This window comes from Equus asinus, chromosome 2 (assembly GCF_041296235.1).
Source record: "Equus asinus isolate D_3611 breed Donkey chromosome 2, EquAss-T2T_v2, whole genome shotgun sequence".
Lineage (NCBI taxonomy): Eukaryota > Metazoa > Chordata > Mammalia > Perissodactyla > Equidae > Equus > Equus asinus.
In genome coordinates, this window is record NC_091791.1 from 58,775,001 (window position 1) to 58,787,185 (window position 12,185).

The window sequence follows — 12,185 nt, forward strand, 5'->3', positions numbered from 1 at the left end:
AATAAAATCCAGCAACTTAAAAAATCAGTAGCAACCTTCCACATTTCCCCCTTCCCTAGAAATCAGTTTCATTATCTGCATTTGGAAAGCCAGTGACTTCCAAGCCTTTTTTTTTCAGGCTCTCAGTTAATATTTGTAGTTAAAACGACTGCCACCAGGTTTAACTTCCAGGTGGAGAGAAGAGGGGAAATCACAAAGTTCTCAAACTACTGGAATTTCATTTCACTTAATATCTTTGGTGGCTGCATGCCACAGAACACACTTAGGGATGACGCAAACCCAGAATCAAACACCAGTCATCTGACGTCCCAACCCCAGAAAGTGGTATGAACCACATGATTCTGGAATCAATGAGCTTCATTTAATGGGCACATTAAAATATATTATTTGAAATAGGTGTTGGAAGCCAAACCTGCCTGGAAACTTCTTTTCTTTTTTTTTTTTAATCAACGTGGAGGTATAATTTACATACAATAAAATGTACCCATTCTAGGAGTTTTGACAAATGTATATACTCACATATGCACCACCCCAGTACTCCAGAAAGTTTCCTCATGGCCTGAGGAGTCAATCCCACACCTACCCCCAACCCCAGGCCACCACTGATCTGCTTTCTGTCATCACAGATTAGATTTGTCTTTTCCAGAGTTTCCTAGGCATAGAATCACACAGTACGTAGTTTTCTGTGTCTGGCTTCTTTTGCTCAGTGTAATGGGTCTGGGTTTCCTCCACACCATGGCATGTACCAATGCCTGCTTCCTTTTTCAATGCTGAGTAGTATTCCATTGAATGGATGTACCAGATCTTCACCTATTGATGGACATTTGGGTTGTTTCCCATAGAAGTTTTTAAATCACTGTCAGGGAAGGTCAGATTTGCCTTCTTGGAGCCCAAGGAGCCCCCATGGGTGCTGTAGAGGGAAGAAGGGGGAGAGGCTGTTGGGCATGGCTCTAGGATCCCCACCCCCCACTTTAACCCAAATATACTCAGTGCTTATCTGCTTTCTGCTGTGGGGTCTCCATGTTATTTCCTTTGCAAAAAAGTGTTCCTGCCATGGAAGAAAAGTTTGAAAATGACTGATATCTATAAACCAGCCTGCACATACACTCCTCTGGCAACAAGCCACCTCTCCTTTGTCAGAAAGTTCTTCCACGCACCTTTCTTTTCTTTCGTAGGGGCCCCCTGGTCTTCCTGGGCAGATCGGCCCACCAGGAGCTCCAGGGATCCCAGGCCAGAAGGTAACGCTTGTCTTGACAACAGGGATGCAGACCCTGCAGAGGTCTGTGTATGTCCTGAGCACAGGACCTCAGGGCTGCCCCTTGTCCTGTGACCCGCTCATCCTCCCATAGCCCCCGCTGCACTCTGAGCGGTAGTTCCTCCCGATGCTCCGCGAGGCCCCACGAGCCCTGCTCACCCACATCCCAGCTGCTCCCTCTCCTCCCGGGCTCAGTTCTTCCCTTGCTCTCCGTCAGGGGCTCCTGGAATTCACAGGCCCTCCTCTGTGGTGGAGCCTGGGTCTAAAAGAGCCCTTGCCCCACCGGAACCACAGCGGGGACCCCAACCCGCCATCAGGGACTTGAGCTCCTCCCCAGTCTCACCCTCCCTCGCTCCCTGCCTCTGCTCCTTTTATACTCTGCCCCTCACCCCTGTGAAGATTCTCAAAAAGTCCTTCAAGGGGCTGCCCAGTGTCACAGCGGTTAAGTTCGCACGTTCCGCTTCGGTGGCCCAGCGTTCACCAGTTCGGATCCCAGGTACAGACATGGCACTGCTTGGCAAGCCATGCTGTGATAGGCATCCCATATATAAAGCAGAGGAAGATGGGCACAGATGTTAGCTCAGGGCCAGTCTTCCTCAAAAAACAAAAAAAGCCCCTTCATGTTTGCCCCTCACTCCTCTTCTTCTGAGGCCCCTGCCCTGACGTTCCTTCCCCTCTTCCTTACCTTTCAAAGTCCTTGCAATTCAAGCCCAACTCAAAGGCCCCTCCTCCTTGAGGCTTCCCTGGGCATCAGGCAGTGTTCACTGCCCTTTCCTCTCCGCTCCGCTCACAGCACCTACAACGTTCTGCCTTGAGGATGCAGCTGGTTGTTTACCTGGCCTCCCATTCAGAGGCCCTGCCTCCTTTATCTCCCTCCTGAACGAAGAAGGGGCTCAAGTTGATGTGAAGATGAAGGGAGCTGCCTGTGGGGCAGCCAGGACAGGAGGGCGCGGTTTGAGGGGGCAGGAAGGGAAGCACCCCCTCCCGTGGAGCAGCGGGGGATGCCCAGGGCCCTCAGAGGCAGCCGTGTGAGGCTGTGGAGCCAGAAGGCCCCAACTTGGATCTGGCTCTGCCCCTCACCAACCCCAGGTCTTGGGCCCCCAGCTCTGCACTGGCGTCCTTACCTGTAAACTGGACACAATGCAAGCACAGAGCTTCTGGGACAGCGCTGAGAAGGCGCTGGCCTGTGGGCGGTGCTGCTGCGTCGTGACAGCTTCCCTCTGCTCTGCTCTGAGGCTGACCTTTACACGTTCTGGCTTCAGGGGGAGATTGGACTGCCAGGCCCTCCAGGACACGACGGGGAGAAGGTAAGAACAGACGCTCAGACAAACCTCTCAGGATGGCCCTTGCTCTGGGCGGGGAGGGGGCAGAAGGCCCTGGAAGAGGCCCCGGCGTGAGCCTGGAGAAGGGAGAAGGGGAGGAGAGTGGGGGCGGACCCTGCAGAAGCCCAGCTGATCCCCACACTGCTGGCCCAGGGGAGCCAGCTGACCCTCGCTGGGCTGGGCTCTCTGCCTGGTCCATTCAAGCACGAGGAGCTGGGTCCTCTGGACCTCCCATTCTTTCCTGTTCTCTCTCCTCTCTTCTCTATTAGTGTATCTAATAAGTGTGGTTGATATTTTCTAAAGGGACCTCGAGGCAAACCAGGAGACATGGGCCCTCCTGGTCCCCAAGGCCCCCCTGGGAAGGCTGGGCCTGCAGGAACGAAGGGAGAAGACGGACACACAGGGAGCCCGGGAGAGAAGGGGGAGAAAGGGGAGCCGGGGCAGGCAGGCCCACCGGTGAGTGCCCGGGCTGGCTGCCAGACAACTCTGCCCTGTGATGCCTGCGCCACCCCCAGCATGACCGCCACACTGTGCCGGTGCCGGCTGCCGCTTGGGCTGGGAACCTGGAGCCTAGAGTTGGGGGCGAGGGATTCACCCAGTTTCCCCTCAAGCCACTTACCTCGTGAAGGCCAGTTTCCCACTTTAAGACTCCTGGGTCCTGTTCTGTCACCTCCTGTCTGTGTCCTAGGGGAATTCAGTGAGTCTGGCAGAGCCTCGGTTTCCTCATCGCTAAAACGGAGAGAACAGTGCCTTCCTGGGTACCAGGCTGGGTTGTTGGGAAGGTGATGAGGTCACGGGTGTAAATCTACCTCTCAGGAAAGCATGCAGAATCTTTATACCAGAAGAAGTCGCACGGACACAAAAAGGACCTTAGCCCAGTCCTGTTAGGCTGCTGGTTTGACCTGGAAGCCTTCTCTGAGCCTCAGTGGTTTCCAGTGTGGGCACCATCCCAGACACTGCCCTTGGAGGAAAGGAGCCATGTGTGCATGCCACCGTTGGTCACGGGCGCTCAGCGTGACGACCTTGCACTTGACTAACAGAGATCTTTGTCTATATGTAGGGTCTAGACGGCCCAACTGGGGAGAAAGGAGAACCAGGTGGCCAAGGGAGACCTGGAACAACAGGATTGCCTGGCCCAATCGGGCTCCCAGGATTTACAGTAAGGCGAGAGGGCTGGTGTCAAGGTTGTCAGCAGGCAGCTGTGGATGAGGGCAGACGAGCAGGGGCGCCCCTCACTGTGGTCTCCAGCCTAGCGGGTGCCTGGCCTCACAGTGAGGCTGCACTAACCCCTAGGCTGCCTGCCCGGCCTGGAGGGGAGAGGGGTTCCTCTGGATGAGCAGCTACTCCCTAGGGAGCATTTGAGTGTAAACAGGGGCTCCAGCTTCTTCAGCTCACAGCATGGTGGCTCTGTCGTCAGGCGCCAATCCAGGTCAAAGGTGCTAGGATCTTAGACTGAGAATTCTCTGAGAAGTACAAAGAACCTCAGAGGTCAGCTGGTCCCACCTCTGATCCGGTGCTGGAATCTCTCAGGAGCCCCTGACCGTGGCTGCCCCGCTCAGCTGGGACAGGCAGGCAGCTCACGGCCTCCTGACATGACACCTCCACCGTGGGGCAGCTCCAAGCCAGGTGGAGTGCTCCTGGATGTGGTGTGGAAGCTTCCTCATCAACCTCCCCCATTGGCCCTCACTCTGCTTCTAGAGCCATATTTGTTTTCTGTGGCTGATAACAAATCATACAAATTTGATGGCTTAAAACACATACTTATTATCTCATAGTTTCTGTGGATTAAGAGTCCAGGCACATATCAGCTAGGTCCTCTGCCCAGGGCCTCACAAGCTGCAGTCAAGCTGTGGGCCAGCTGCATGCTCATCTGGAGCTGGGTCCTCTTCCAGGCTTGCTGCGGTTGGCATAACTCTGTTCCTTGCTCTAGTGGGACTGCGTCCCTCAGCTCCCAGAGGCCACCCACCGTTCCCTGCCGCATGGCCTCCCCCATCGTAGGCGGTTCACATTATAGCAGCTGCTTCTTCAAGGCTGTGGCCAGCAGGAGTCTCTCAGTGTGTGCTAGCAAGGCAAAGTTCTTTGTGTGTGGTGTGTGTGTGTGTGTGTTTGTGTGTAACATATCTGTAACATAATCTTCACCTGTGTTACATGGTATCATTTATATAACATACGTGCATTATAGTTTGCAACATAATCACAGGAGTGACATCCCAACACTTGCCATATGTCAAATTCTGTTGGTTAGAAACAAGTCACAGGTCCACCCCAGGCTCTGTGCCCTGCGGGGTGCATGCAGAATATCAGCCTCTCCTCACATGTGCTGGAACCTCAGGTTCTTGAAGACAGTGATCACGGGCCCTGCCCTGGTCCTCGTCCTTCAGGTTGACTACCCCCACAGCCTCCGTCCGAGGTGTTCCTTGCTGACACCCAGGCCTAGTCTAGTCCAGGTCTGATTTGCCACAGATTTGAGGATGTGTCTGTCCCAGGCTCCCCCGAGTGCTGGCACCCACGCCATGCTGTTTTGTGCCCACAGGGAGAGAAAGGAGAAGCCGGGGAGAAAGGAGACCCGGGAGTGGAGGTAGGTTGTGTCTGCTCTGCCTTCTGTGTCAGGGACCTCATCCCACCACAGTCTCTCCAGTGGGCACAGCGTGTCCAGACTCTAGAATGAAACTCGCCACTGCCTGATTCGGGGAGGGGGCGAGAAGCTGAAGGTTTCTGAGCACCACGTGGGTCGGCCATGGAACCTCAGGGCTGCTCCCCAGTGCCCCCATTAAGCAAATCCCTCAACGGCATTCGCAGAGCCCCCGCCATATTTCATTCCCGGTGCTAGAGCCTGGAGATAGGAAAATAAGCAGAACCAGCCCTGTGCAGCAACTTCCCCAGTAGTGGACGCTAGAATGGCAGCTGCTCAGGAGTCAGGTGAGGACCCCAGAAGATGGGTCATTTGAGCAGGGTCTTGAAGACTTTATAGGAGTTTGCCTAGAAGCTCCCAAGGTAGGATTTCCAGAGAGAGACATTATCGTTTGAGAAGTGTGGTGGTGAAGGGAAGAGGAGAGGTAGTCAGGGTAGAGGCCAGGTTATCATCAGGTGGGAGGGAATCAGGCATATTTGTAGGGTTGGGGGAAAGAGCCAGGAAAGCAAGAGGTCAAGGATGCACAAGGGAGAAGCTGTTTGGTGGGTGGGCCTGGGCCCCCCCAGACCCCACTACAGAGCTAAGGGATAGACCACTAAATCTTCTCAGTCCCCAGAGAGGTTCCCTGGCCCCTGTCACCTTCAGTGTCACCAAGCCCCGTCTGCACTTAGTGAAACACACCTGATCATATAACCGCTGTGTTACTTACTTGGAGACGGATGGCCTCCTAAAGAAATGCTCTGAAATTCAGGAAAAGCATTATGCACAAAAACGTTCCTGCCAGAAATATTTAAAGTAAAAATTGGAAACAGCCGACATTTCTAACAAGACGGAAATGAATAAATAACTTATGGCAACAATACTAATGGTAATAATAGTCCTCATGCTGGAGAGCTGTCCTCGTGCCAAGATCTGCTCCCAGCCCTGGCTGGGTAACCACGCACATTCATTCCGCCCACGAGCAGCACATCGGCCTAAAAGGAGGCTTGTGAGGAACATACAAAAAGCAGAAAAAATAGGTTTCAAGTTAAGTGAAAAAGAGCAGAGAACCAAGCTGTATACCTAATATCATCAAAAGTGTAGACATATTTAAATACATTTTATGCATCAAAAAAGAGTGGAAGGAAATACAGCAAAATATTAGCATTACTCAGAGATATTTATTCTTTTTTCTTCTTTCAATTCTCTTGAATGTATTAAACATTCTAATGAGTCTGTATTCTTTTTAAATTTTTTATTTTTTAAATTATCCAGTAAAACTGACTTGGGGGGGCAATGTACAGTTCTGTGAATTTTAATACATGCTTAGATTTGTATAACTACTTCCACAGTCAGGATAATGAATTCTTTATAGTAAGAAAAAAAGCAGGGAACTTTTTTTTAAGGAAGTGGAATTTCTGCAGATTGAGTTCCCTCCAAGGAGACTGTGGGACTACAGAGCTGGAAGGCCACAGCTCCAAGGGACGTTAGTGATGCCCTGTCTGCCCAGTGCGGGGGCTCCCTCTATGGCGGGCTGACGAGGGATCCCCGCCCGGGCCACTCTCGAGGGGATTCTGACCCTCGGAAGGCGAGGTGCCCGAGGACAGCCCTGGAGCCGAAGTGGGCTGACAGCTCAGAAAGGAGCAGGCAGCTCTCCTTCCTGCCTCTTGGGTGGCTGAGTGTGGACAAATAGATGTCCATCTTTGTCAGAGACAGAATCTGCAATGCACACCGTCCTCCGCAGAGAGGAAGAGTGCCCTGGCTTCCTCCGTCTTCACTGTCCACTCTGAATCTCTTCTACTTCAGCCTGCCTTCACGGTAAACAGACCAGTAGTCTCTGTTACAAACCTGAGGGGACTTGAGGAATATTCTTTAGAAACATCTCAGCCTCCTCCCATTCCAGATAACCAATCTCTCCTCCTCTAAGCCAAAGGTCTCAAATTCAAATGGCTACAAGGGCCAGGCATGCAACAAATGAATATAAAGGTCTAGGTAAAAGACAATAGGGAGTAGTGGGGACCGGGGTAGACTGAAGATCTCATGCCCCACCTGGAGGGGAGAGCTCTTATTCAGCTCCAGGCAATTATGACCATGCATGAACAAGAACATAGCGCTGCCATATTTTCTGGTTTTTCAAGAAAACCTGGAAGAATGGACATTTTGAGGGCATTTCCTGGCAATGTTTTTTTTTTCAACATTGTGCAGGCTCAGGAGTTGCTTTGAGTTTCTGACCTGTTCTAAGCCTTCATTTGGAGACTGTATGCTGGGCAGTTCTGTCCTCCTCTGGTTTTGCAGTCCCCAGCTGGACCCTGGGCCACGTGAGAAGGGAGGACCCCTGAGAGTATGACAGAGGATGGGCTAACTATCTCCCTTTGGCTTCTAGGTTCCTGGGCCACCAGGGCCAGAGGGGCCTCCTGGACCTCCGGTAAGTTTGGAGGGCTTGTCAGTGTTTCAGTCCACTGTGATTGTGTCCCTAATGTCCCCTCCCCACAGCAGTCACTGGGCTCAACCTGAGCCTTGGTTCATACCACCTTCTCCTCCCAGGGCGGATTTTCTCGTCCACAAATCCTTCCCAGCTCCTCTTCCCTCCCACATTAAACAGGCACCTTCTCGGTGACACTGAGGAGCCTGGGCCTTGCCCAGTTTGCTGGAAATAGTTGACGGGCACAACAGCCCAGGGTCTGGTCCCACAGCCCTGCAGGAGTTGCTCTGTCACTAAACTCTGCCCTTTGCCATCAGACATCTGTTCCTTCTCTTCCTCCTTCCTGCTAACCAGCTGGCAGGAAGACCAGGATTAAAACTGAAAGTGGGCCATTTAGAACCAGCCCCACTGGACTGGCCTCTCCATGGTTACAGATGATAAGATGAGGCCTTTAAAGGGACCTCTTTGTGTTGCACCTAGAGGGCCCCCAAGCATCCTAAACCAACAGATGCTGGTCCTTGCCCCTGCAGAGTTCAGGGTCCCTGTGACACTATGTCACCTGTTGTCACTGGTAGAAGTAGCAGTAGTAGTGACAATGATAGAAGCCAATGTGTGTTGAAACTTGCTATGTGCCAGACTCTTCTGTAAGCACTTTGCACATGTTAATTTCTCTAACTTTTCCTGGGGGTCTCTGCAAATCATGAGACTCTGGTTCAGCCATGGGGGCCACAGAGAGATTCCCAGTCAGTGCCAGGCTGGGGAAGCCCGGCTCAGCCCCACCCCAGCGAGCCCCCAGCACAGCCCCCCTTCAATCCACTTCCACCTCCCCAGCAGGGACCCCTGGCCAGGCTCTGCGCCTCAAGCCCTTGCTGTTTTATGGTCCAACTTGTGGACAAGGAAGTTGACTTAAACAGAAATGTGGTTCTGAGGTGCCTTGTTTTGATTCCAAATGCAGGGGCTCCAAGGTGTTCCTGGACCAAAGGTAAGAAGAGGTCCTATGACAGGTGCTGGCCCAGGGGTACGGAGGGGGCTGCATCTCCGTGAGGGCAGAAAAGAGGGAAGGTGCTTCCGAGGCAGGCAGCCCAGCTGACCCCTTCCCTAAGTGGAATCATGTGACACTCCAGCCACTAGGCTATGGTCAGGATAGACTGAAGTCCTGTGGTCCCTTTAACATCCATCATTGACACCTTGTGTGCTTTGGGTTTAGAATTTTCCCATCCATCAATCGACCCTACCAAGTGACAGGTTAGAGTCTCAGCAAATGATGAAATCCTCTTACCATGTATCCTGCCCCAGACCCTTCACTCCCCGTGAAGTTTGGTGGGAGACAGAGAGTGACATAGCATGGGACCCATCCCAGGGACCAAGCCTACTGGACTCTGGCCTGGGGCTTTCGCAGTCAACCTCCCAAAGCATTTCAAATGAATAAGGGAGACTGGAGGCTGCTGGTATGACAGTGACCCTTGCCTCCTGCCCTGACATTCTTCAGGAGACTATTAGACAATTTCTTTTCCTAAATAATTTGGGAGCCTCAGAGCTCTAGTGGTGGCATTTCAAGCATCTGCCAGCCAATCTCTGCAGGGTCCCAATTTACCTGCCATGCAAACGGTCACCTACGCCAAAGCCTGACCTGGAACTGCACCGTGGGCTTGTGTCCACTCCACTCATCCTTTTTCCCTTTGGGGACCTCAGAGTTACTACAGGGATGCAGGGGTCTCTAGCAGAGGCAGAGCCAGGCTAAGAATTCAAGGATTCTTGGAGGACCAGCCTACCACCCCTGTGCCGGCCCCTCCACCTCCTCCTTCCTCCCTCCTCTACCTGCCCCGCCATCACCTCCCACCCCTGTCTCCGGGACCCCAGAATGCAAGAATGAGTGTGGTCTGGGACATGTCCTCCTGTGATCTCCCCTGTCTCCCTTTCCTTCAGGGGGAAGCAGGACTAGATGGAGCAAAAGGAGAGAAGGGCGTCCAGGGAGAAAAAGGAGACCGAGGTCCTCTGGGATTACCCGTAAGTATTGCGGACCCAGCTGGACTCTTGTGAGGAGCCCAGACGGGTGATCCCGATGAGGGGCTGGGCAGGGCCCCGGGAGAAGGCCCCTGGAAAACTCGAGGTTCTAAAGTTCTGAGCATCCCCAAGCTCTGTGTGGTTTCACTTTCCCACCTGAGCAGGACCGTAGGCTCTAATCCTCTCACTGAGGGCCTCCTCTGGGCCAGGCCCTGGTCTGGGGGGAAGTCAAAGCTGGAAAAGGACAGGGTCCCCCACCCCAAGGAGCACCCAGCTGGAGAGTCAGAGGCGGCCTGACAACAGCCTCAGGCCCTTCTCGTGGCTGATTAAAATCTGCCCTTGCAGGGGCCAGGCTTGGAGGACTTGGGAGCAGTGGGACAATGGAGTGTTTGCCATCTCTCTCCTGTTTTCCCTGAGGGACCCCAAGAGAGCCCCCACTCTTTGCTCTTAAGCACTGGCCATGGCAGAAAAGCTTGTAAAAAGTCAGATTCTCTGGTCCCAGTGGGCTAAGGCCACTCAGATCCCGGTTCCACGAGGTCTCTGACCTCAGTCTCAGCTAGAGACCCCAGGTTGGGCGGGGGTGGGGGGCTGCTCAGAAGGCGCCGCATTTCCAGATGCGCAGCCTGGGTGAATCCTTTGCCCCAAGCTCCCCTGGGCTGATGGCCTCATCAGGGCCTCACCTGCGTCTAGGTGAGCGCATCCCAACGCCATCCTGGAGCCCTGGGCTCATCCTCACCACACCCCAGTGAGATGGGCAGTCTTTTTGGTTTGTTTTTCAAGATCTGGAAGGGACTTTAGCAATCCAGTTAATCATTTTACTGATAAGCCTAGAGAAGACAGTGAGTCACCTGAGGTCATACACGAAGTCGGTGGCTGGGCCAAGCTGCAGGCTGCTCATCCACTGAGGCCACGGCCTCCTAAAGGGGCTCCTTCCAGCCACTGGGGCTTCCTCTATCCCGGGCACAGGGCCAGTTCCCACCCCAGGAAGCTGTAAAGAGCAGGGGAACAATGGGAAGCCCAGTTACCCCAGCTTGGCAGAGCCTGAAGGTCTGGTTAATGTAATCGCAACAACTGAACAGCTAGAGCTGAAGGTATGTTACAGCCACGTTAGTGCGTCAAATGCGGACCGTTGAAGGAGCTGATGCACTTGACAGACTGCAGAGGACTGATGACTTTAGCAGGCATTTTCCCACGTCTTAGGCTGCGTCAGGAATGATTAAGTGCTCCTTACTATTAAAGAGCCTTCTGCCCCCACCCAACCACAACTGTCTCCTTGTCCACCTTCATGGCCCCAACAGCCCTGGTGAACATTGGAGAATTCAGTCAGGGGTTGAAAAGGAGACAGCACAGAGACCAAACAGGTAACATAAACAGAGAAAGTGCCAGAGGAAAGACAAAGAATCCAGTCTGTCTTTAATTTTTCAGCTTTTGTTAGAGACATGGCTATAGAGAAATACTTTTGCTACCTTAAGAAAACAACAGAGCAAGCATATTCCTAGGAGGCAACTAACATGGACTTTGGAGAACAATAGGGAGTGGTGAGGACTGTGGTGTACTGGAGACCATGTGTCCCTTCTTTCAGAGAGCAGCCGCTCCTCAGTTCAGCGCACTGTTGCCCTAGGGGAATGAAGGTCCCATATTTCTGAAAAATTTCTAGTTTTTCAAAGAAGGCTGGAAATCTGGCGTTTTATGTGAAATCTCTCTCATTTTCTAACATTAAATCAAAATTACTTGCAACACTGCAGACCATCCGAAATAATGTCAGTGGCCCACATATGGCTTGAAAACCTGCAGTTGTGCCCCATGCTCCAGATAACTCAGTATTAATGCTACATAGACAAAGTTTGTGGATATTTAGCTACAGTTCTATTTTTAGGCTTCACCTCAACATTTTCTTCCATATAGCAGCAGCCTCTTTTTCCTGGCATAGCCTGTTGAGTTCCTGTTTGCCCCACACAAGTGGCTCTCAACACTGGCTGCACATCGGAGTCACCTGAGCCTTTCAAACATGCCGTTACCCTGGCTTCATTGTTGGAGACTCTGGTTAAATTGGGCCAGGGTGGGGCCCAGGCATCTGTATGACATTACATCACCCCCAGAAAACTCTGATGTTGCAGCCAAGAGAGAACCACAGCTCTCTAGACTATGAGTCAAGATCGTCCCCGAATTATGTGGTCCTAAAACTGAGAAGCGAGGCCCTGTAGGATCCTCCTACCCAACACACTCTCCCCAGGAGGGAGCAGCCCCCTGCCCTCCCTTTCCTGGAAGCATTGCCCCACCTTTAAGTTCCTGAGGCCTAAGCTCATTTCTGAGGCTCAGTCAGAAGCAGTTTTCAAAAACTCAGTCCTTTCTGGGCTAGAGGGCCCCCATTGCCTTCTCCCTGGTTTGTCACGTTGGAATCATCAGATTATTTCCCCCTCAACCTCCTAGGTGGGTCACAGGGGCCGCTTCATAGCCCAGCACTGGAGCAAGAGCTCCCATTCCCACTGCATATGTCACTGGCTACCACATAGTGAGTGGGTCTTAATAGCATCCCGCCTGCCAGCCAGTTTACTCCAGACCTCTGTCCCA

The 12,185-nt window shown here is 52.7% G+C and overlaps 1 protein-coding gene across 1 annotated transcript in view; it reads left to right on the forward strand.

Moving 5' to 3' along the window:
* Positions 1-12,185, forward strand: part of LOC106845021 (collagen alpha-1(XIII) chain) — an 87,875-nt gene that overhangs the window by 58,370 nt on the left and 17,320 nt on the right. Inside the window, exons 26-33 of the mRNA XM_070489286.1 lie at positions 1,176-1,238; positions 2,518-2,562; positions 2,881-3,033; positions 3,638-3,736; positions 5,111-5,155; positions 7,572-7,613; positions 8,566-8,592; positions 9,537-9,617. Coding sequence (XP_070345387.1) covers positions 1,176-1,238; positions 2,518-2,562; positions 2,881-3,033; positions 3,638-3,736; positions 5,111-5,155; positions 7,572-7,613; positions 8,566-8,592; positions 9,537-9,617 — 555 coding nt within the window. The remainder of the gene's footprint in view (positions 1-1,175; positions 1,239-2,517; positions 2,563-2,880; positions 3,034-3,637; positions 3,737-5,110; positions 5,156-7,571; positions 7,614-8,565; positions 8,593-9,536; positions 9,618-12,185) is intronic.